This window comes from Calonectris borealis, chromosome 1 (genome assembly GCF_964195595.1).
Source record: "Calonectris borealis chromosome 1, bCalBor7.hap1.2, whole genome shotgun sequence".
Taxonomy (NCBI): domain Eukaryota; kingdom Metazoa; phylum Chordata; class Aves; order Procellariiformes; family Procellariidae; genus Calonectris; species Calonectris borealis.
Genome location: NC_134312.1, coordinates 63802482 through 63827749, shown reverse-complemented (window position 1 = coordinate 63827749; position 25268 = coordinate 63802482). Strand labels below are relative to the sequence as shown.

Here is a 25268-nt window from a genome sequence, read left to right as displayed (position 1 = left end):
TGCTAGACATGGCTACACTCCAATCATGGGATGTAGCGACTGACATCTTCTAGTAACACCTCGTTCAATGTTGAAACAAGCAGTAAGCTTTCTTGATTGGCTGTTACAAAACAACTACTCAGTTTCTTGAGTTTCAAAATACAGTCTTAAATAGGTGGTGTTATAAGCATTACCGGCGTTTGCTTCTGGAATTAGTGTCTTTGATTAAAATAAATGGCATCTTGCAATGTTCCAACTTGGAAATGCCATGCAATAAGCTTATTAGTATTAAAGGATAAAAACATCTGTCATAATATGTTCATTGTTTAATGCTTTTATAAATATTAGGTTTTCTTATTAAATATCAGCATAGTTTGCTGGTGTAAAACATTTGGATAGCAACTTAATTTAGTACATTGATCATCTCTGTGCTACTCTGAACAAACATACTTCTGCAAGCACATCTACTCTTTCAAATGTCACTAGAAATGGCACATAAAAATGTTTCTTTTACCTTTTGAAACTTCAAATTACAGTTTGGGGTTTTTTTAAATAAAATGATGCTATGTTACAGCTTTGTGCCATAAGCAAAACCCAGTAAAGTTACAGTAAACACTTAAACTAATGAACATTTGTGCCCTTCTGACAAGAAAAGAATAATCTTTAAGCAGGTAGATAAGTATGTGTTTACAAGGCTTTGTTTCTATTAAAATTAAAGCTTCAGGAATGAGTCTTTTAAATTTCTCTTTTTTACTGGATCATTCTGTGGAAACTGAGATGATGATGTCCAGGTGCAAGGGAGCCAAAAACAACTTTTCTGACAGATCTGTAAAGGTGCATATTAATACAAGTGCACTGTGTTCCTGGACTTCAGAACTATGGTTAGCTTAATTTTCCTTCTGGCTTCAGATGTATCAGGTTTTTGTTCTCATCTTTGTGGGTTGTTGGTTTTTTTTTGCAGCTGTAACAGTCTGCTTAACAAACTTTTGTCTCTTAGCATTAGTTCCTTCAAACACACAAAATAATTCCTTTATTATTATGTCAGCAATGTCGGTCTACTTCTTTCATGATTGCTTTTTGTTCTTGCTTGAACAATTTCCCCTATAGAATTGTTCTTGAACAATTTCCCCTATAGATTCACAAGGTCACTGCATCTTTTTTCCTTCACTCCAACCCACCACATTCTTCCTGATTCTTGAATATTTAAATGCATCATTCCTTGATCTTTCATGCGTTTCCTGTTTTCTTGTATCATAAGATCTTTAGATCATGGCCTGTATCTATTTTTGTGTATCTGTCACATCATTTCTCTGACGCTAGTCCAGGCACAGAGGTGACACTGTCATATAAATAACTCCGTCAAGTTAAGACAGTAGAAGGTAAAAGTCTCTTTGAAGGAAAATGCCCATTATTGACTATTGTATGCTACAACTAGCAGATGGAAATCTTTGCATTACTCTGAATAAAAACCAGTAAATTCTTTTTTTTTTAACTTGGAAAGACTTCTGCCTTACTATCGAAATGAATTAAAAGGTGCTGCAGAAACTATTTCCCATTTACAAAGATCTTATTATAACATACCTCTGAGTAAATATATGCAGTTAGATCTCATAATCGGTTATTGCCGAATTCTGTCTACTGTGTAAGAAGAACAATTCAGCCCTCTTGTGGTTATCTGCAAGCATGCAAGTTTCTTCGTTTGTGGAGAACTATATTAAAAACATGGACTCTTCATAGGTTTTTCAAAAATTTGAGGGTCACGAATTGTATTAGAGAATCAGTGAACATAGCTTGCAGAACTAATTTTGTCGTAATCTTATGCTGTCATTTAAATCTATAGGGTTCTCCGAGACTAACTGATAAAATCGGGAACATCTGAAAGTTTTAGGGAGTGAAGAGTTTCCAGTTTTCCAAAAAATCTTGTATAGGGTAATCTATATAGAGTAGTATGTTGTAGATCAGGCTTGTAGAGAGAATATATAGTTCTCAACATATGACACGAACACTTTTCCTTCTGTTCGGCCTATACTATTCTTCCAGTCTCTCTGTAGTGAGGAAACAGAACTCTTAATAGTGCTTTGCTTGAATCCTATGAGCTCAAGTGAAAAATGTCAGTACTAACAAAGGTAGACACCATTTGTCCATTATGACAAACCATTTTTCTGTTATGACACCATTAATGACACCAGTGCCATTAAAAAGGAAGCAAAGTCTAATAAAGCATTTTTACCAGCAGTCTCTGCTTTTGGTAGTGTTTAAAAAACCTCCACCAACGAAACAACACACGATGCAGAAAGAAACACCCCACAAATGAGGAACTTATCCAGAAATATGTGGAAAGCCTTTTGTCAAGAGCGTGATACATCACTGATGTCAATGTGTCCGTTTGTCTTCTTTAGCGGAGAGTGGATTTGTACATTCTGTCGGGATTTGTCCAAGCCAGAAGTTGAATATGACTGTGATAAACCCGCTCACAGCTCTGAAAAAAGAAAATTGGAAGACACTGTGGGTTTGGCACCAATAGACCGTAGGGTAAGGATAAGAAAGAGAGTGCTGTCTTGCTGCTTCTTGTGTTCTGAAATGTATGCATCTTTTAAAAACTGATGGTAAAAAAGGAGAATTAACTTTTTAAATAAGCTCTGAGATCATAGCAGCCTTCATGTAAACATGCTGAACAACACATTCTGAATGTCTGAGAAGTGGTTGTGATCTGGTGCTCTGAACTGGGACTGTGTTCTAGGAATTACCAAGTGCTGTTTCTAACAGAGCTCTCGTACACAGTGACCTTGCATTGAGAATTTTTTTTCTTTGTTTGTGCTTTCCAAATTTGGCATAGATTGACATTATCAACTAATGGTTTTAGTCTTTAAAGCACTTTGTCAACATCCTTTTAAAAAATTAAGGTGGTTCTTTCACAATGAAGATACACAGAGATGCGATACTGATCCTGCAGAGATTAACACAAGTCTCTGGGAATAATTGCTATCCTTTTGCATGTTTGAATGTTCTGGTGGAAAAGCTACAAAGCAAGCAGTGGGTTTCCAACTTTTGGTTTTCCCTTAAACCTCAGAGTTAAAAGAAAAAAATTGTGCCTTTGAGCAGACAGTTGAACTGCTTGACAGAATCTTTTGGATTCTTGGGGGCTTGGGTTTTTTTGCCTTTCTTTATTTTTTCTTATTTCTTTGTAGTTGTTTTATTATTATTTAAAACTTTTATTACACAATTTTGAGCTCTGTTGGAAACTTTCAGCAGTGTTTTACTTGATTTCAGTTGACAACTTGTGTAAATACACTGAAATTAGTATTTTATTTGGGGTCTTAGTCTACCTGTAGAACCATTATATGCATGTGCTGCTAACTAAAAGGAAAAAAAAGCCAGCTCTGTTTGTATTTTGCTTTAAATATAAGGTATAAAAATGTAAGTCAGTCCTGTAAATAAAGGATCAGCAAGCATAAAATCACAGAAAACTATTTTTAGAATCTCTTTCAAGGCGTAAGATCCAGTTTAATATATTTGGATACACAAAGAAAAGATACTCCTTCCCACTGCTAACAAAAAGCACTGTAGGCATTGCAGTTACAGAGCAGTTATACCCAGATCAGGAGCAACATTACTGATATCTCTGAATATTTGTAAAACACTAGGAGCCACGCATGCTTTTTTATTCCCTGAAATGTCTGCTGGGCTCAGCAAACAATGAATAACACTGTTAGTAACTGCATGAGGTTTCATAGCATGCGTTTGAGAGTTGATAATGATACCTCTATTGCAGAGAAGGAATACTGTAGGCCATTGGTTGCGACAGTTAAGCTTGCTTCCACAGTTTGTGTGCTCACTTTTCTGCTTAGGGGCTGGGGGAGTACTGAGCATCTCTTTGGTATTTTCTGTGGTTTGTCATTTTAGAACAAATTATGTAGGATTCTCTAATTACTTGGATATCTATTTTTCTTGACACAGAAGTGTGAAAGACTGCTGCTATACCTCTACTGTCATGAAATGAGTCTTGCTTTTCAAGATCCAGTTCCTCCCACAGTATGTACTTCACTTCTTTCCATTTTTCGCTAGTAGCATAATTGGTATGTTTCTAATGGCATTTTTATGTCCCATCATGGTCCATTATCAGAAGTCAAGTTTCCCAGACATTGAGCGCATTAAACATGTTTAATTTTATTAAAACTGTCTGAAGGGGGGTTAAAAGTTGAAGCATTGGGTTGGAAGGCGATTTGCTAGTAAAATTCCCCAAGAACTGATTTTACTTAATACTTCAAAAATAGACACAAAAAGTAAGTTCTAACACTGTCTGCTGATTTCACAATGCTGAGTGGTATCACTAAAAAGGTGAATAGGGATATGTTTGGTTTTTTTAAAAATTACCTGATTTTGAGAATTAAAGTACTCCATAGTACTAATATAAAATTGAATTTCTTATATGAGCTTGAAATTTATTAGTTTAAAATGGTAAACAATACCTGGGTGCATTAGAAGTCCAAGGATACACAGAAGAGTAACCAGCGTGATCAGATGAAAAGTACCCCTCTTATGTTCTTCAAGACAAGTCAATGGGAAAAGAATTCATCAATAAGTAATATGCTCCTATGCACCCTTTTTATCCATTTGAATAAGAATTCTTCTTTTGAAGAACATTCCACAGAGTTTAATAATAAGAAAGGGCACAAGAGATTAAATGATTAAATGATATGATGGTCATGTATTACTAAATTCAGGTATTATAGCATTTCTCTTAAAATGTGGATCTAGTTAGGAAAAAAGTATAAAAATATTATCATTGGATTTCATATCTTATTTTCTAATTTCTAATTCTTTCTAAAGAAAGAATAAATCTTAATCCTACAACCACAGTTTGAGATGCCAAAATCTCTGAAATTTTCCACCATTTCCAAGGACATATTTCATAACCAAAATTCATTTTAAGCAACCCGTGTACTGTCTCTGTTCGAGTGTGTTGCCAAAGTTACCATATGGTAGTCTTGAGAGTGAAACTTAATAGATGGCTTATTTGACTACATCCAAAAATAATGTCCAAATCGTTTACTTTATCATATGTAGTCAATGTAGGTGGTTTTTTTTTTTTTCCTTTTATTTTAAAATAGGCATTGGGAGAAGTATATTTTAGCCAGCAAAACGAGTATGTGTCACTGTTACTCCAGAAACTGTCTGTATATATGTTAAAAGTACAATTCTTATGTCTTAGAATTGTACTTTGAAGATGAGACTAAATCTTGCCCTCTCCCTCAGAGCTAAAGCTTTATAAAACAACAATTAATTAACATGACTGCATTCGATAAAAAATGTTATTCTCCTTTTAGGTTCCTGATTACTACAAAATAATCAAAAAGCCTATGGACTTGTCAACCATTAAGAAAAGACTTGAAGTGACCAATTCATTCTACACAAAGCCGGAAGATTTTGTGGCTGATTTCAGACTGATTTTCCAAAACTGTGCTGAATTTAATGAGGTTAGAAAAGTAGATACTTTATCTGGTTTTGTAGGCTTAGTTGCTTTCAGAAAAACTGTAGTGGGGATAGAACTTACAACACAAGAATTTCTTGTATTAAACTTATTTTGATGATGAGACTGCAGTGAAAACATAGATCACATTTGAAACTACTGTGGTATTAGATGACTACGCAGTGTAGATCCTTCCATAGAAGGAAAGAGGATGGTAACAAACATGCTAGCTGAATGACAGGACAGCAGGTAAAGAATAGGACAATTGTTTATCGTAGAGGTTAATGGTGGCCATTTGATTTTAAAATTGGTTTAATCCTCCTTGCCTCAAATTTTAAATTCAATGGGATTTTCATTCTGGGAGGTCTGTACTCATCCTTATGATTTCTAGTTGCATGTTCAATGATTGTTATTATCCCTCACTGCACATAAGGGAACACGTGGTGAAAAAGGGATGCAGGTACTGAGTGGACCGCAAAATGAGAGAGGATTACACTGGGAATAAAGGCTCCTCTAAGTGGCCTCAATGGGGTTCTCATCCAGTCACCCCTGATAGCTGGGAATACTTCCTGCCATGGTGACCTCCGCTTCAGGAAACTGGTCAGCCATGGTGGCTATGAATGACTTCGGGACTGCCTAGTCTTCCATGTTAAAATCATCATCATCTATCCTCGTAATATTTTCATGTAATTCAAAAAGGTCTGTAAGCGAGAGAAATTCTAGCATTTCAAGCAGTCGTTCCAAAACACTTTAACACCCTGAAGGCATACCTATATATTTCACAGCATAACCCAGCTTCTTCTTTTTTTTTTTTCTTTCCAGTCAGGATTTAAGAGTTTTTAGAATCTCTTTACATAGCTTTCAGAACCCAGGCAGTATGGCTTTTGCAATTGGCTTCTGTGCTAATCCATCAGAGAAAAAAGTCAATGGGGGTGTTGGCCAAAAGATCTACCCTCACCCTCTGTTTTGCAGGCACCCAAAGGTGCTCTTTGGGATCATGTGTTCTACAGGTGCCATTTTTACTGCTGATTGATTTTTGTAGTTTGTAAGAGCACCTAAAAGGCCTAATGTGATCTAAGTATAAAGCTATTTCGTGACGTATTGATGTTGTTAATTCACCCAACAGCCTGATTCAGAAGTGGCTGATGCCGGCATGAAACTTGAAGCGTACTTTGAAGAACTTCTAAGGAACCTTTATCCTGAGAGGAAGTTCCCTGTACAACCCAGCTGCCAGAGTGAAAAAGATAATCCAGAACTTAACGATGACTCGGATGATGACTTTGTACAGCCCCGGAAAAAACGCCTCAAAGGAGAAGACCGTCAGTTGCTTAAATAAGCCCCGTGTGTTACTACAGAACGTTTTTTAAAAACTAAGAATATTTATCACTGCTAATTGTGAAAAGGGGAAAAATAATGACTGCTTTGACTTGTAGGTTTGTGGATATTTACTAGACTTTCTACCCCTTGTCTGAAACACAAATCTAATGGAGATCAAGGCATGTGGAGAGCTTCTCTGAAGTTCCAAACTTTCACCGTACTTCTGGAGCAGCACAGAAACTGCCATTTGCGTGGGGTGACAGCTGTTTAACTTTACTTTGAGGAAGAAAAGAAATTTGTCTAGAATTGAACTTTAAAACATTACATGGGTTCAACATGTGGCTTTCTGAGTTTGAAGAAAATGTGATCTCACCAGAATTTAATTTTACCAAAGGCATGTGGCTGGCCATAATTTGATTTCTTTGTACTGTATTTAACACAAGCCATGAAAACAGATGGTGTAATATTATTGTCCTGCAATACTGACTGGTACAATGAAAGTGTAGTTGCCCCCAAAGAAGTTATTGGTAATTTTAAAATGTAAGGGAGAGTGTATTAAAAATAACTTTAAAAAAAAAAGAGGAGTTTGTTTGAGAGTTTTTAAAGGACAGAATACTTTGTTTTGCACCATTTTTCTCACCATCAGCAAGAAACAATGGTATTCCTGTACTATTTTGTTTAATAGGGTCTCAAGTTTGATGTACCTCTGTTTAATGGAGGGGAAAAATGTTTGCTTGCAACTATCAGTCAGTCTTTGTGTGTGTTTAGAGAGGGGGAAAAAAGCATCCTTTCTGTCCACAAGCTCTTGTTGTTTTTCCAAATTTCTAAATATGTTGTTGTGAGAATGCAGCCAGCATCGTTATTCACTTGGAAGTACACAAGTTTCAAGAGGCGGAGAAAAAAGAAAGATATTGCTCTTCAACTTTTCATCTGTCCCTGTTAGAATCACCAGAAGGTGAGGACAAATCACCTTTTTTTGTTCTGTCTACTTTCCAGAAGCACTGACAACAATATAGATGGTTGTTTCCGCCCTCAGAGATTGCAGAGTTAGAGAAGTACTTGTCTATGGTTGCTCCAGCTATTGGCTTATACTCTTCATTTATGTCATCTTAAACGAAAACTGGGTTTTCGGGAGAGTAGGCAATCTTTTGGATTAATTGAACTCTGATTGTGCCAGAATTTTGCGGATGGAATTGTGAAGACATCCGAGTGTACACAGGCCTGCTTTTCTCTTGCTATGTAGCACTGACGTGGTGCTGTGGATAGATCATTGAAAAGACTGGATAGAAGTGCTGCTTGTGCCTCCCTGCTGTGTACATATGCACTCAGAAAAAAAGGCCCTTTTTTTGCCTCTCACCAGATGAGATAACTACCCACCTGCCTTTGTCATAGGGGGTGGCACTGCACACTTAAGTGTAGTGGACACTTAAAAAGAACACTGAGTTGTGTTTGCAGCAGGCCTTTGACATAGCTTTTGAAATGCCATGATCATGTGGTTGATTTTTAAGCTGCCTAGAGTAACCATTTAGTTTCCCTTTTTCCTTCTTTTTTTTTTGTTTTGTTTTGTTTTTTGTTTGGTTTGGTTTTGTTTTTTGTGGAAGGTTTTTATTACCTGAAGAGAGTTGCTTGTAGCAGGAGTTTTACTATCCCACAGTACCAGGAAAAAAGGAAGAGAGGTGAAGGAGCAGAACAGGATGGTGAGGGAGACCATTCTAACAAAACAGGTGTCATCAGGGCGCACTACAGTAGCACAGACTTAAGAAATAAGAGGCACTGCCATTGCAAGATTTGAAGTCTTAAAGATCTAGCAATGCCTAGAAGTCCGAGATACCCTGTCACCCAGTTTAACAGTGCTTCCAGAGGAAGGTGCTGTGTGGTTCTCTGGACCGTAAGTTGCAAGCACAGATTTATTAGGAGGCTTAGTGCGTTTAGAGGTGAAGTTAGACACCTATACAGCTTCACACTCAAGTTGTTCTCCCAGTGGAAAATACTGGGGAGAGGAGCGTAGATATACTCCTGCAGTCCAGTTATCTATCTGTCTGCTGTAAACTGTTTGAAAATGTCTCTGTTTAAATAATCCACTGGAAAAATCTGACTCAACTTTCATTTTGTGGTCTTGAATGTCACCCTAAGAATCTTTAGAAATTGTCACTGCAATGAGGTTTGAGATGTTAAATTTAACTACTTTAATGCAGATGGTATACGTGCAAATAGTTGAGGAATGCTATTTTGTTTTTAAAGGGAAGTACTATATTCTTTTAAGCTGCTATGGCAAAGACTGTATCTACTTTGTGTATTTGCCCCCCTTTGCCTCAATCCACTGAATGGTGGCTGTTTTCCTTTTTTTTTTTTTTTTTTTTCTTTTTTTTTTTGTGTGTGTGTGGAATGTCACTACTAATACCACTAGTAGTAAAGAGTCTTCATCTCACTTCACGGGACAGGTAGAAAGCATCTATTTATTGAATCATAAGAAAGGGAACATCCTTGAGAAATTTGCCTTTTGTCTATACAAATCATAGCTCTTACACTGTTCAGTTGCAATTTTTAATAATGGAAATGGTATGGAGAAGCAATCAACATCAAATGCAGCTCACAGGAAATGACAGATTCCAAAGGTTTATTTTTCTTTCCCAATCCAACATCAAACACTCGCTTTCATTTTACTTGCTAAAAAGGGGAAAGAAGAAAAAATACATAAAATTAATAAAATGCATATGAAAACCAACAGAAATGGGTACAGGGGAAAATAATATGCATTTGGATATGTCCAAAAGGTCTCGCCTCTGATAGGCAATCCCCATGACTGCTTTGAGAGTGGACTGATGCTGTCCTAATAAATTGAAACAAGAGTAGATATGCTTTTTAAATGTCATTGTCTAGATTTCACAAAAAGTTACTTGCATATTTTTTATTGAGTTGGTTCATTTAGACCTAGCTTTAAGGAACACATCTGTTGCCTGGAGCCTTAGGACTAAATACTGTCATGTTAAAAGAGATTTTACATCCCATACTTAAATTCTTATATGGATTGGATGACTGTACTGTGTGAGGCCCTCAGACAATACTTTCAACAGTCACGATTCAGCAATCCCTGAATGACTGCGTACACAAATGTAATCTCTGAAATGACCACGAGAGAGGAGTTAGCAAGTTGCATTTAAGATCTAATGGTGGCTTCTCTGAGTACACAACTAGTTCTGCAGATTTTTATTTTTCCATCTTTTTGGCTTGTTCATGTAAAGGCCAGCAGCTGGAGCTTATAACTCTTATTTGTAGCAAGGAGGATAATAATGCTGTTAAGTCCCCAGGAAAAGGGGGATCCCATTAAGGAATCATTACATTCCCATTTATCTCGACCACTGTTAGCCAAAGTTAATCCACCAGTAGCTGAATCAAAGCTTTCCTTTTAGGTCTAAAGCAGTTTTAATGAAGTGTTTTGCTTAGTAATTATTGTAAATCCAACCATTTAAAGGCCTAAGTGGCTCTCTGGCCTTTGTGCATGGGGTTAAATTTCACCCACAAAGGAAGAATAAGTAAGTTGCTTTGTCCACTTCCTTACTTAAACTTCGGTTGTTTTTTTTCCCCAGACTTTTACAGAATGTCATATGGATATTTTAAATGGCATAAAAACATAAAAGACAAGTATTTCTAAAAGACAAGCATTTAAAGAAGCAGGCAATAATTAATATGTTGCTTTTCTGAAAACCCCAAGGTTAACTGTCCCATGCACCTTGGGGAAACCTTAGAAGATGTAACCCAATGAAGTTGTGTTAAGTGTGTGTGTGTATATATATGTGTAATATGTGTGTGTTTGTATATACTTTTTTTTAAAGTCTGGTTCTGAAGCCCACATAAAACAGTTTGATCAAACATGTGTCTTGCTCTAGGCTGCTAAAGAATGTGGATTATTTAGCCCGTGGTCTTCTGGTTTATAGAGGTAAGACTGCAGAATAACAGGCAGTGTGATGTGGGCATGCTGCGTGCACGACGTGAAGATTTCCATGCTGGTGTAGCTGGATCGACAAGAATGACAGAACTGCTCACCACCTCCTGGAATGAAACTAGTGCGAGTTGTGCATGGGAGGCTGTCTGAATTTAAACTTTTCCCCTTAATCTTCGTGCTTAGTGTTTTGGCTGATTGCTTTTTAGGAAACACTAGCCACAAGGGCTTAGCTAACGGGCTGATGCAATTGGGGCTTTTGACTTGAATTTGATGAAGAAACGGCTTTAGTAGTTTAAGGTATAACTTGTACCTGCTGTCCTCTCTCCCTGCAGCACCGGCAGAACAGAATGTGTGCCTGTGAAGCAGCAACTTCAAGTCAGGACTGGAGATGATACTAGCAAAGAGGGTCTTGCACGAGGTGAAGCTAACACGCTGGCATGAGGTCGCTGGGGCTAGGGCAGGCCTTCTGCTGTGTTCTTTTACGAGAAATGAGCTGTAGGCAACTGGGGTGACAGTGCTTTGAGCTGCTGCAACAGCATGTTCCTGTGTGTGGCTGTCAGGCTTTATTTTGACTTACGAACCCTCAGGAGAGTTTGGTTTGGATTCTGGCTGAATCATAATCTACTAGTGGCTAAATAGCATTTAGATAGAGAGGAGCTCCTGGAGTACAAACCTGCAGTGCCCTGCCCTTGGTCTCGATGGGCAGTGTGAACGCAGAGATTGCACACACGACGCACACAGATGAGAAAAGACACAGGGCCCCAATGAAGGAAGCACTCATAAGGACCTGCAGGTAAATGAACAGTTCAAATGTCAGCTCAGTGGTATGGGGGGCTGGCAGTTAATTAGTAATTAAAGAGTGGACAAAGGGTCACGGACACCTGAGAGACTCGACAATAGAAAAACAATGTGTTGTGAATCTAAGAGCTTCCAGAAAGTAACAAATACTAGCAAGCTAAGCTCTGGGAAGAGATCTGTGCAGATCTGCATCTGGCAAAGACCACGTAAGTACTCTGTGTAAACATCAGACAAAGAACTGATGAGTTGGGGGGAGAATTGAACACATCTCTCTTTTTTTTTTTTTTTGTGAACTTCAGGGGCATCTCTGTATATTTGATAGCAATGATTGGCACAATGTTTACCAACATTATCAAGTGTGCTCTTACTTGTGATATAAATGGGGCCACCATAGCTCCAACACGGCACAATGACCCACTTGTTCCCATCCCCAGGGCTCGCATTGTGGTGGGATAAACCTAAAACAGGCCAGAAAGAAATCGGATTAGTGCAACAATAATCTGTGATATTTTTTTATTTTTCTTCGGAGAGACCCATTACATTATCAAGGGCAGCTAGTGAGATAAGATATGAAAAGAAATAAAGGCTCCTTTGGGTCTCTTTTGTGCCATCACAAATCTGCCATTTTTTACCCCAAGTAAAGTTTTAGGGCAAGTCAATCAAAGCCGGATGCGGTTCCCCTGCTGTTTGCTTATCACCACTACCACCACCTTTCTCCCAGCTGTGCTGGGCAGCTCACATCAAAGTCACAGAGGATAGGCTGGGTGCTAAAGGAAGAATTCAATTTATGTTGCCAGGCCCTATATCTGGAAAGCAGGAAGAAAGGCTATTGTCTGCAGCCTTCAAGACTGCCTATTTATTTGTATCAACAGCACTTCTGTTTAGAAGGAGGAAAAAGAAAAACAGATCCCAATAAGAAACCTCCAAGCTTAGAAGAATGTGTATTTTCTTTTTCACATCTCCCAAACACCTGTGCCAAAAAAACACTTAAGCATGTATTCTGCTTAACTTTAATTAAGTCCTGTTAATATCAATAGATTTTAGCAAGTATCTCATGGAAGTCTTTGTTTAAATACTTTGCTGGGCCAAGCCAATGGAGGTAAGGTAATTCAAGAAGAGTCCAGGCATGTGGCCGGAAAGGGGATTTCCAAGTTTGGTTTTGATCATTGATTAAATTGTGAGTAGTATTGGTTTACGATATGGCCATTGCAGCAACGGTCTTTACATCAACAGCATCCAATTCAGGACTATTAAAATGTTGGTATTTATTCAAGCCTGGTGCATGCTTAAACAATATAGTGTACTATTAAAAGAAGTATCAGGCCAACACAGGGAGCTACTTCTGTTTGCTTTTTATCACTTTACTCAATCTGCAAGGCAATACATTTAACTCCACACAATTATTTAAAAAAGAACAACAAAAAACCCTAACTATACTTAACCCACAGAACTCACGGCTCCCAAGTTGTATGAAGGACATGCTCTCTGAAAGATTAAAACTATTTGCAGACAGAACACAGCAATTTCCATTAAGTGAAAAAAATCGTACATATAACCTCATATACTACCTCATCCTACATCATTCCCTTAAGTGCTGGAAAAGGTTCCTTTCAGTGGTAGCATATTTTCTAACTTTGCAGGGCTTGGGGAGGGGAAAGATTGTGGGGTTTGGAAGATGGTGGTACACAGCATCCTCAAAAATAGCATTTTGTAGTTGCTGACCAACAGGAGGCTCAGTAGGGCATTCCTCTTCCACCTGCTTTTGTCATCTCCCACTAGTTTTCTGATTCCTGCTCTGATCTTGCCTATGAAACTGGTGTGGCCAGGAAGCCACAGATACTTAGTTCAGGGAAGGTGACTCTAACTAGTCAATGAATATGGCAGCATTCCTGGGTATAGGCCAACGGTCTTTCATGCCCCAGAGCAGCTTAACGTATTTTCAGGAGGACCCACCTCTGCTGTGTAAATGTAGATGGTGTTGAAGTTTGCTGAAACCAAGGCACGCAGCATGAAGAGAAACCCAATCATGCCTGTGCTAGAGAGAAAGCCGTGTGGAGCAAAGAGTTAGTGTCACTGAATGGTGATCAGCAGAGATGCAACCTAATATATGCACTGTGCACACAACTTAATATAAGGGAAAGCATAAAGAAATGTTGATTGCTGACAAGCATAATCTTTCTTTAGTCCATTGGCCAGGCATGTTTGACAACAGGCTATTGCACGTTAGGTTTCCCTCAGGCCAGTGTTAGAGGCTGGAGGGAATGATCTGAACAGGACCGTAGTGGCTCAGCTGGTGCCTTCAGCGTTACGGTGAAGTCTGACTTCCAGCCTAGCCCTTGCCTTCGGTTCCTGTGTAAAACTGTTGCAAGCAAATGTGATGGCCAGGCTCAGTTCCAGGGAAACTGAGAATAACAATAGCAGTACAGAGGCCAATGCCATACTGAATGACTGTAAGCTTCCTAACAGGGGCTTATTTAGCTTAACGACTATTTGCAGCCTCCCATTCCAGCTCCCAAGTATTTCAGCCAGCCTCCAGAGCCAGTGGCCCACGGGTACACTGCTGGCAAGCAGCCATCAGGCTGCCAGCCAGTTTAGTGGAAACTTCAGCTTGAAGCCACTCTGATTTTCAGTAACCGTTAAGCTCTGCCAGCTTGAGAAGGGTCTTTCTTACACATCCTCACAAATCAGCCTGATGATTGATAGTCACAGCACTCGTGGCAGCCTTTCCCTTGATGCCTTGAGCTCCTCTTGAAGTACCTGACTCTACAAGTTAGAGGAGACATAGGTAACATTGCCAAAAACAAAAGAAAGGGGGGGGGAAAAAGAGACTGAAAGAAAAATATGACTTCTTTCTGGTGGATGTTCTTCACATCATTTTTAATTTTCCAGACTGCACTAGAACGCAGCTAGTTGCAGGCTTAGGGGAAGCCATGTGGGCTCACTAATACGAGTGAATTGCTCTGCACACCCTTGCACCACAGCATCTGCTGCCACAGCTTTCCCACAAAGTGCAGGCAACCAGTCAGAGGGTTTTTTCGGTATACAGGAATTACTGGTCTGACTGACTGGTGACCTGAGAATATCACAGGTACTGCTCTCTGCCTGCAGCATTGCACCACCCTACCCCCACCCCCAGCCCCCCGCAAACAACACCCACATGCTGAGCAAGACTACCTCGAGGTGCAGATATTAAGGAGAAGAAAGAATAGCGCCGTACATCCCATGGTGATACACAGGCTCAGGCGTCTTCCGAGGAAATTGATGCCGAGAATGTTCAAAGGATTTACTGGAGATAAAAAGGAAAACCATAAAAAGTTAGATGACCTAACTTCAATGATTGTCTTGATAGACTTTACACAGTGTGCCTCAAAAATACTTCTCTGCATCCCCAGCGCCTACCAAATGCTCGACAAAATGCACAAACCCTATAATTCCCTTCCTGTACCCAAACCCTGTAGTTTGCCCTCATGCGCCTTTTTTTGTTTGTCCTTCCTCTCAGAGGATGGAACCTGTCCTCTGCTCTACGGCAGGACACCAGCGCTGGTCCTGAGCCATGAGTAACACAGGCAAGAAAGGCACCTGCTGGGTGAACACCGCTGGCCTGGGTGGTTTTGATCCCTCTGGCCACAGCCCAGCCAAACACGGGGGCCCAGAGTGTGCCCTGTTGAGTCCCCCCGTGAGCCGGGACAGGCAGGCACCTGAGTGCATCACTGGACTGGTCCCAGCCCAGCTGCACCTGCAGGATCCAACACCCGGTCGCCTTGTAGCTCAGTTGCTGAGACGTGAACCAGAGAAAACGTTCACCTCCCAGGAGTGTTGCAACACTGGACCCACACAGACTGCCAAGTTCTTTCAAGTGTGCCATGTGGCTGCCGTTGGGCTGTCCTGCCATCCCCCAGTGCTCCCCAGCAGGCTGCACCAGGAAGCATTTTGGATTGCTGCGGATTCCCTGGGCGCTTACCTGTCCTTTACTGTAGTGCTCAGCACAGGACCTGCTCCTGAGGCCACCATCTCTTTGAAAGTAGGGCACTTGTGTGGTGCATTCAGTTGCACCAATGCAACTATTTGCGATCCTTGCTTATTTATGACTTTCCAAAAATTACATGTCTGGGAATTTGGGAAGCCAGGCTTGGTTCTGGTAAATTAGGAGCAATTTCCCCTGGAATCTAACCAAGGCTGTCAGTACGTACTAACTGCAAAGAAGGTCTTTGGCTCTGCTGTTGGAAGGACCCCATGCTGAAGTTAAATTATGCACCTGGGGAGCAATGCCCTCCCTTGCCCTTTGCCACCAGTTCATGGCCTGTGTCCCAGACCTTCATTTGAAGAGCCTGTGCCTGGCACTTGCCAGCAATGCTGAGGACATTTCAACCTCTGGCACGTCACTAAATGCATGCGAAGCTAAAATCTTCGCAGCGAGTATTGACTGGCTGTAAAAAGGGAATGGCAGAGCAGGGAGGGGAGAAGAGGTTACGTGCGATCTCTCCGACTGTGCTGATGATCATGGTCTGGTAGGCAGTGGGCCCGAACAAGTGGCAGTGGCAGGGGCTGCGGCTCTCCTCGGAGTCATTGCCAGGGTCCTGCACCGTTGGTGCCGCAGAGCCACAGACGAGGTCCCGCTCCAGTAACTCAGCGCTGGCCAAGATGACACCATAATAAGCGAAAGCTATGCCAAGCCTGTGCGGGGAAACACTGCAATGAGCAGCAGCAACAACGGGAAAGGTGAGAAAACTGAAATGCAGCAGGTTTTGGGTACCCTGGGACCCCTGCTGCGCGCACCAGCTCTGCATGATGGACCCCCCCTTAGCCCGAGCCTAGCAGTGACTCGAGCACCCACCAGGTTACTGGTCACCCCACCCATGGCACACCACTACCACCTATGTCCATGCACCTCTCTTCCTTGGAGGCCCCCGCCCCAGCTCATAGCTCATCTTTTTGCTTGCCCCTTAGTGCTGCTTTTTGCTCTGCAGCAGGTGACCTGCTCCGGTCACGCTGGGGAGGACGTCCCCCTTCCCTCACACAGGGCTGTAAGTGGAGACATTTTCAAACCACCCCTTCCCAGGGGACCAGGGAGTCTCAACATCAGGCCCTGATGCTTGCAGCTCACATGAAGCAACTGTCCAGGTTTTTTTTTTAGTCCTTATCCTTTCTGCCCAGGGATTTTTGAAAGGAGTTTTCATTAACTGGCTGGAGAGGCTCATATCGCACCCTGGCTGGCTGTCAAGAACACAGCATTGGTGATGGCAGCCTGGCTGTGTCATTATCAAGTAATTCAGCATATGCCTAATCATAAGCAGGCCGAGAAGTAATTTTCACTTTTTTATCCCCCCTGGCAGGGTTCAGAAACAAGCAGCAGAATCTGGGATAGGAAACGAGCTGCCTGGAGAGGCGGGGGATGCTTGGGGCGGGAATGCAAACCCGAGAACAGGCCAGCAACTCCTGGGGGGACTAGGAGAGAAAGGAGGATTAAAAAAAACCAAAAAGAAAGGTATTTCATAACACTCACACAACTTGAGGGGAAAAAAACATAAAAAATTCAAGGCCTGACTTAGCAACATTTTGGGTCAATGAGTTCCCACGGACCCGTTATTTATACATTTCCTTTCCAGACAGCAAAGTCAATGAAACATATATTACCCTTGCATACAGCTACCAGGAACATTGCATATGAAACCCGTCTCTCTTCAATCTTAATTTTCCGCAGCCAGTGGCACTGGTAACAGTTAATGAGTTTCTGTTGGAGCCCTATTTCACTGATACATTGGCTGGTGCAACGGCGGTGCATTTCTCCTCCTCTCGGGAAGAACAAGTTTACACCAAGAAGGGCAGCGGAGCCCTCTCCTGCGGCTCTCGTCTGGCTCCCACCTGACCTCCCCTCAGCCGCCCTGTCCTGAGAAAGGACTTACGGTGCCCTGCACCATCCTGGATGTCCGGCCTTTTTCTGTCTATGTTAACACCGACTGACACAGGGTGTCTGAGGCATGGTCTGAGATCAGGACACGCCTACGGTGACCCGTACTGGCAGAGTTAACGGGAGACTTCTGCTCCCTGCACACGTTCAACTTAGAGAACGAGCTGATAAGCAAGAGAAAAAAAAAAACTTTTTTTACCATATGATCCATATCTGCAAAGTCGTTCTGAGGTATTTGGGGTGCATGAGGTCCTTGAATCTTCCTCTCCTTTCCTGCAAATCGTTTGACAGAAATAGAAGTTTTTAAAAAGGCATCTTGTATACAGGGGCGAGAGTTCTGCGGCAGCAGCTGGCACCCCAGGCCCCCCTGCCCTCGCCCCAGGCTGCCGATGGCACAACACCGACGGATGGTGCAATACAGCACCCCATCAGCCCTCTGGAGAGGGAAGCCACTCTTCCCAAAGCCTGCCCACAGGAGGACACACTGCAAAGGATGGAGGGGAGCAGAAGAGAACACCCTGAGCACTCCCGGCCCCCACAGGACCCCCCAGCTCCTGGCAGTCTGGCCCCAGCATGACCATCACGATGCCGGAGGGGGACTTGCTTGCTGCTGGGGGTCCAGCACTGCCAGGGCTGCTGGCAGCTCCTGTTGCCCCACGTGCTGGGGAGAGGAGCCCAGCGTCCGCTGCGCTGCATGTGGAGCAAGTTTGTGGCCACGTGCATCTTGCCAGGAGGCCTGAAATGCCAGCGAGCAGAGAGACAAGCAGGCACTGGGAGCTCTGCCCACCCCGCTGCTCCCCAAGAGCCGGCAGCTGCCCCAGCATCCTACCACCGAGGGGAGATGAGTTCACAGGGACGGTTTGGGTTGCCTTTATTTTTATTTTCCTCATGAGTGGTTAAGCCTGAGAGGGTGCACAACTAACAAAAACTCTTCCCACAGCCAATGTGGGTCCATTACATAAATTCAATTAAACTACAGGGAAGCTTTAATTCTAATTAATTCCAATACAATAGCACCATCTTGCATGAATTGCTAAGGACAATGCTTGGTGCCTGTGGGATTGAATAAACAGCAAAGGGGTCCAGGAAAGAGACTTAAAAGAGCTGGATAATAATTTTGAGGCCCTGGACAATAGTTTTGTCCAATCTTCCTCTCTTGGGGGGTTCAAAGGAGCCACCTGAATAAGTCCTCCCACCCTGCTGTCAGCAGGGTCCACACTGGGGATGAGGGGGAGCAGCCTGGGGGGGCCCTGGCCCCCAGTTCCTCTCCTGCCCTGCCTGCAACACCCACCCGTGCTTTTGGGCATTTCGGTTCAGTAATGATCGACTCCTGAGCTGCTCAGCTGCTTACAGGTGCAAACGGCGGTAGCTCTGAAATGGCCTCTCCTGCTCTGACCCTCTCCTGCTGGTCCGTGGCTCCACACTCAGGGACCTGGGGTGCTGGGACCCAGCGGACAAGCCCGGCCATGGACTGGGAGAAGCCTCTGGGAGTGGTGGGTCGACCTCATGGCAGGGACTCTTGCAGTCTGAGCGGCCACAGGCCTGAGAGGGGCAAATCCCAGGTCTCCCGGCAGAGGGGACACCTCCGGGGCATGGATGGGCAATAAGGAAGAAAGCACTTTGCTGGGAGCCCTTTTTGTGGTAAAGGAAGCAAATCTTTTCTCAGCACGATATTTTTCCAAGCTAACACAAAGAATGCAAAAAAAAAAGCAGAAAACTCAATTCCATATTGAGGGCCAAGATTATTGTCTCTCCAAAATAAAAATGACATCTTCATCATCACATTCAATAGTTGTTTGGAAAGAAACCAGGCGAGGAAGGGGAGAGAGGCAAAGCAAGACGTGCTTGGCGGTCCCACTCCCTCCCCGAACCCCAGATGCTGGCAGCTCTGGCCAGGAGAGAGGGGCCAGGCAGCGCCGCGGGCTGGGCTTACCTTGGCGGGCTCCTTCAGCACCCCCTCGGGCATCGCCGCCCCGTTCATCTTGGCTATCCTCTGCAGCGTGGCCAGGGCAGCTGCCACGTTTCCCGTGGACACGTTGTACCGCGCCGACTCCGGGATGAACTGAAAGCGGAGCGGCGTCAGAAAGCCTTTCTGCACCTCTCTGTCCACGCAGCCCTACTCACAGCTTCCCGTCGTGCCCACGAGCCCGGCCAGGTTAGCAGGGAACGCAGCCCAAGTTGGAGCGGCCTTTTGTCTGTCCTCGTCCCCAGCCATGCCCTGGGGCACCCCTGAGTGTCCCAGCTCCCCATACCCCATGTTGGGGGGCTCACCCTGCCCAACAAACCCATTTCTTGATCCAGATCCCAAGGGTCTGCTACTGAGCCATCTGTGGCAAGCATTCGTGAGAGGTGGAAGCCAAAGACACAGGTTTAACACAAACAACCCTTAATTAATTGAAATTCTAAAACGGGATGAGGCACGTGTCACTTACTTAAGCAAAAGTCTTGGAAGACTCAACAAAGTCATTAAAAAAAAGGAAGACGTGGATGAAATTTAGGAACAAACTCACTCATCACTAGCACTTGCAATGTTCACCCACACCTGGTGCTCTTTCCGGAATAAAATACCTTTTTATTAAATGATGGCTCTATTAAATTATAAACAATTACATCTGTATCTCTGAAATATGAATTAAAGACTCCTTTTTTAAAGGTGTGTATGCTGACTGTGTCTTTTTTTCTTCCGGACTAAAAACTTTTGCTACCCATTTTTTTCTGGCAAAAATAATCAGGGAAACCAAACGTCAAAGTTGTACTAGTGGACGTTCACAGCAACCTTGTATTTGACTGCCCAGGTAGCACCCCAGATGGACTTGTGCATTCGTTCAGCTGCAGGAAGGGCTTGCACATCTGCGCGCCTTGCACCGGCCACAGCTTAGCACTGCAGTGCCCATGAGCACTGTAAGTAGGGATTTTCTACATCGCTCCCCACAGCCCGAGGCCGATATTTCTGAAGCATGAGTAAACCTGGGGAAGCCGCTGTTGACCCTGACACCCGTTTGCTCTGTGAACACTTTACTGAGGCTTCTTTCCTCAGCCCTAGCAAATGTAAAGACTGAAGAGGGTGCGCTGTGGCCAGCACTATACTGAAGATAATACTTGTGATTTTTTGCATAGGCTGCCTAGCCTGTTTTCATCTTGATGCCTGGCCCATCACCATGGTCCCTGGGTACTGCTGGCAGCCTGGACACTGGAGCCTGTGGTGCTGGAGGGCTACAGCAGGGCAGCAAAGCCAGAGGCTTTGCAAAGCAAAGCAAAGCCAAGCCATCTCCCGCAGGGTGATGTCTCCCCAGCAGCTGGTCTGCAGTCCCCCTAGGCCATCAGGACCTTCCCAAGCCCCCTGGGCAAGAGGGCTGGGGTGCTGAAAGGAGGACACAAGGACAGCCCCAGGCTTGCGGGGGGTGGAGGGCAATGCTTCTTGGTGCCTGGGGAGACCCCAGGTTGGTGGTGGTGCGGCGGGGAGCAGGGAGAGGAGCTCTTCTTACCTTGAACACCAGGATGAGAAGGATGCCGGGGATGGAGGCGATTCTGATCAGCCACCGCCAGCCGATGGTTGGGTTCACCACCGATGCCAGGCCAATGATTAACAAGGATCCTGCCAACCAAAACACCTTTCCGAGGGAAAAAAAGAGGTTAGAACATGAACACATGGCAACAATTTATTTATTTTCTTCCCTTCTGGTCTGGTTCCATGGATAGGTGGGGATCTGTGCTGGGGAGCACTGCGGTCTAAACTGAGCCATCCCACAGCTGTCTGAGAAGCTGAGCTCGGGTTGAAGGAAAGAGGGAAAGAAAGACAAGGATTTGGGGAGGGATGGCTGAAGATAGTCTTAATTAGCTCCAGATGAAAACAGATAACTTGCTGTGGCTACCATTGTACTTAAAGCCACTTCTTTTGTCCTTTCAGTCACTTCTCTGCTAATGCTCATGCCCATGAATTTTCCTCTTGTCTAAATCCCTGCGGGGAAGCAGCAGATTTACAAGCACCAAAGACAAAAATGGGTCAGATTTCCACTGCTGGAAGTTGGTGGGTCTCCAGTAGACTCAATGCCAAGTTATACCAACGGAGAATCTGGCCCCCTGATCTGCAAGTACATTCCTCCCCGAAGTTCACTTGTTGCCATGAGGAGACGCGTCCCTTTCCAGGGGACCACCCAAGGGAGCTCAGCCAACACCAAACACAAACAAATACATAAAAGCCACAGCAAGTTCATGAGTAATCTGTGGGCAGAAATAACAAATTTCTGGGGAGAAATACAAGATTGTTCTTTTTTATAAACCTTTGTGTTTCTGATGACACTTTGGTAATGAAGCCCTGGGATCAAACAGGCAGTAATGAAAAGCAAATTATCCCTGCCACCAAGACCGTATACAAACACTTTTGGTTCCACAGTCAGATGAATTCGTGTGCTTGATGAGGCCTCCGCAGATCATTTGCACATGCAGCAAGTGCCCACTGCAGAAATCTGGAGTAAGCAACAACCCTAGTCACGCTTGCTGTGGTCTTTGCCCAGCAAGTGGTCACAACCCTCCCAGCATGTCTCAGGCCGAATTTGGGACTATCTATGCTAGCTCTGTCCTGCACAAACCCCCATGCCGTCCCTGAGCAGGGACAGAGAGAGGCGCAGATTAGGACCTCATGTGGGAATCACCTCATTAATCACTTGTTATTAAACAAGTCCAAAGAAAGGAGAGGATGAGCCCAGGCCCGGAGGGGGCCGATGGTGCCGCTAGCCCCAGGGCTTGCCGGAAAGCCCATAGGCACTGGCCCCGTTAGAGCAGGCAGTACCGTTATCGGTAGGGCAACTGAAAGACTGGGTGTCAGCCATCACTCAAAGTCCCCATGCAACGTTTGGAGCATCCAACTATTTGAGAAGAAATTGCCTCTCTTCTGCAGGCAGCTGCCCGCGTACATCTTTAATAACGCAGACGCCATGCTCCGGGGCGCAGGCGGCAGCAAGCACTCGCTCGCACCAAGACAAACGCGAATAGTCTGGGAGAAAGGCTGACGTGCTGGAGACCTGGCTTCCAAACAGCGGCAGGACAAATCTCCCGGGACTCGGGGCTAGAAGAAACAGTAACATGCTCACTCTTACCTGAGATAAGGGCAACATGTATCCTCTGTATTTGGTGGGCAAAAATTCCGTTTTTATGATAAGCCTAGTGAAAAAGGAAAAAATGCAGAAATACAACAACAATGAGAATTTCTATACTATATCTATATATATCAAGCAGCAGTTCAGCTCAGCTCAGTCAGTGCTGGACGTTGCTGCCCGTAGGCAGAGTGACCATCCCTTTTCTACCACTGAACACCCAGAGAGGGGGCCCATGCTCAACATGCCTCCCAGTTGGGCAGGCACCAGATTACACGCAAGGGAGATGCATGGCACGAATTCTCTCCAGGCCAGGGTTGTCGGACATGGGCAGGTGTTCCTGTGCACCAAGAAACCCACGGGAGGGTCCTACGGGGCAATTGAGTTGTCAGCACGGGCACAGAGTACATTTGTAGGAGTGGACAATTTTTAGTGAATCATTTTTTTCATTAAATAAAGAAAACGGTCCATTCCACTTTCTATCAAATGGTTGGATAGCCCTTGGGGGAGAGCCTGGCACTGGCATCTCTCAAGCTTACAGGTGTGAATTGTGCTTCCTTGGCTGAAAAGAGAGAGAGAGAGAGAATGGGAGAGACCCATGTTGGCTCCCTCTATCTCAGCTATTGAAGTGTTTTACAAAATATGCAATTTCCCTTCATCCTCATTAGGCTCATTAGCAACCTCCATGGCCAGGGAATGGGGGCATCCCCCAGACCTCGGCAGATGCACAACCTGGGTGCATGGTGCCTTCTCCTCCCAACACCACCTATCTCCCTCACGTCCTTTGCTTCAGCAAAGGGGTCTCGGGTCAGTGACCAGCTTTGGGCTTTCCTGCGTGGGCAGCATGGAGGTTCGAGGAACCACAGAAGATTGTGAAATGTTGCATTTGTTTCCCTTAGAGAGTTGAAAGAAATAATTTATTTTGCCAAGCTCCTAGTGAAGTGGTGGTTAATATTGCGAATTTCTCCTCTCCCCCTCCACGTCCCCCTTTCCGCCCCAACAGGGCGAAAAGTTTCATTTAAATGGGAATGTTTTACATCAGTTCAAGAAGAATTTGCTACTTAAGCAGAATTGTTCTGACTTTTTTATGAGGAAGCAGCCTTTGCTCATCTGTTACCTGCCTAATTGTTTTTATAATATATGTGCTTAATAATCCCTCTGTCACTGGCTTAACGTAAAGCAGCTGCCCCCTCTATTCCTGGGCTCGGGAGTCCTTGGGAACTGCAATTTAGGTTGATCGATCGGGATTCAGTGAAATTACAGAATGGCACTTTCTTTTAAGGCGATGTGGGAATTGGCTCCCCTTTCCACTTCCAGCCCCCCGTGGAGGCCCCTTCCCCGCCATCTCCTCCAGGTTGCAAGCGCAGCCACAGCTTATCAGGCTCAGCGCAAGGGAAAGCGGGTGCTCTGCCAGGGTCAGCCAAAATGAGCTGAGGGGCCTTTCTTGCTGTAAACCGGGGAACTCGGCCCCTCCAGGCCCGGGGGTGCCTCTGCTAACCTCTCCGTGAGGGCTGGCTTGCTACTGCCCGTGCCACGATGCGCGAGGCACGGCCTTACCCTTGCGCGTGGCCCGACACGCCACCTCCTACCATGGCCCGCAGGAACACGAACCAGATGTAGGATGGGGCAAATGAGGTCAGCAGGGAGAAATAGGCTGCCCAGAGGAACGAGAGCAGCAGAATCTGCAAAAGGGGCAAAACCAGGGTCATCAAACCACGGGCTCAGCCGGGATGGCTCCCGCGGGGCCTGGGAAAAGGACGTGCAGCCCCTGGTGCTCACTCACCTTCCAGCGGCCATACCTGTCGGCCAGGAGCCCGAGCACTATGCTGAAGACCATGTAGCCAAAAAACACCATCTAAGGGGAATTGAAACACAGCTGTCGAGGGCCCACTCCCGGCAGCACCAGGCAGCTCTGCTCTTTGAACTGTGGGCGAGTTGAATGCTTTCCAAGCAGCAGGATGAACTGCAGTGCCCAGAGCCATGAGCGAGGTGGCTTTCAGGGGTTGACTTCCTCCATGTAGGCACTCACTGCTTCAACCCTCAAAGCTGAGGGTTGGATGGCAAGATCTTAAAAATAAGAATATGGAAGAGGGGGCTTGGTTTGGCATTACAGCTCTGAGCACAGACGTGTGCTTACATCAGCTGGCTTTCTACAGTTGTGGTACTGTTCTTGTCCCTGGGAGGAGGCCCTAGGAATTTATTTGGTCCACTGGGAAATGTACTTTACAAAGCCCGTGGTGGTGCCCTGGACAATGCCCACGTAGTGGATGACCTGCATGGGGGGAACAAAAGTCACTCACTGTTGTCACTAAAGCCACCTGCCAATCTTGAAGCTGCCACTCGCATCGGATGAGAGGGGACACAACAGCTATTAGCATGATCTCCATGGCTTCGGCCACCTTCAGGAATGAGGTTGCATGTTAGCAAGAAAGGAAGCCACAAGGAGCCCACAGCAGAAGGTCCCTCAGTCCCACCAAGCCTGCAGCCATGGCAGTCCCACCATGTCAAAACAGCCCTGTGAAGCCATGGTGCCTTGAAGTGATCTGAGCCCTGTGCCTGATCTGGAAGACATGAGCACTTGGAAACAGGCAGAGGAGGGGGAAAGGTGCACCTAGAAAAAAGGTATATAGGTACACTGTGTATCTAGGAAGGCTGGAAAGACTCATCCTTTGCAGAGGACACTCTTACCCAGCTGTGCCAGTGGAAGGTCTTCAACTATTTCTGGAAACCAAGCTGCTTGGTTAGGTACCCGGCTGTGAA

General features: G+C 44.4%; 2 protein-coding genes across 3 annotated transcripts in view; one reads left to right on the top strand and one right to left on the bottom strand.

The window, feature by feature from the left end:
- Positions 1-7345, top strand: part of TRIM24 (tripartite motif containing 24) — a 67662-nt gene extending 60317 nt beyond the window's left edge. For both annotated transcript variants that reach the window (XM_075157767.1, XM_075157777.1), the window contains exons 16-19: positions 2379-2511; positions 3937-4011; positions 5307-5456; positions 6576-7345. In XM_075157767.1, the coding sequence (XP_075013868.1) occupies positions 2379-2511; positions 3937-4011; positions 5307-5456; positions 6576-6785 (568 nt within the window). In that variant the 3' untranslated portion in view covers positions 6786-7345. The remainder of the gene's footprint in view (positions 1-2378; positions 2512-3936; positions 4012-5306; positions 5457-6575) is intronic.
- Positions 7346-9100: 1755 nt separating this feature from the next.
- On the bottom strand, positions 9101-24363 carry SVOPL (SVOP like). The gene is made up of 11 exons (XM_075157791.1): positions 24292-24363; positions 24066-24190; positions 22512-22575; positions 20901-21026; positions 19349-19477; positions 17615-17688; positions 15979-16181; positions 14682-14793; positions 13461-13542; positions 11876-11965; positions 9101-11496 (listed from the first exon to the last, which is right to left on the bottom strand). The coding sequence occupies exons 1-11, from the start codon at positions 24361-24363 to the stop codon at positions 11341-11343; spliced, it is 1233 nt and encodes a 410-aa protein (XP_075013892.1). The 3' UTR covers positions 9101-11340.
- Between the last annotated feature and the right edge of the window lie 905 nt (positions 24364-25268).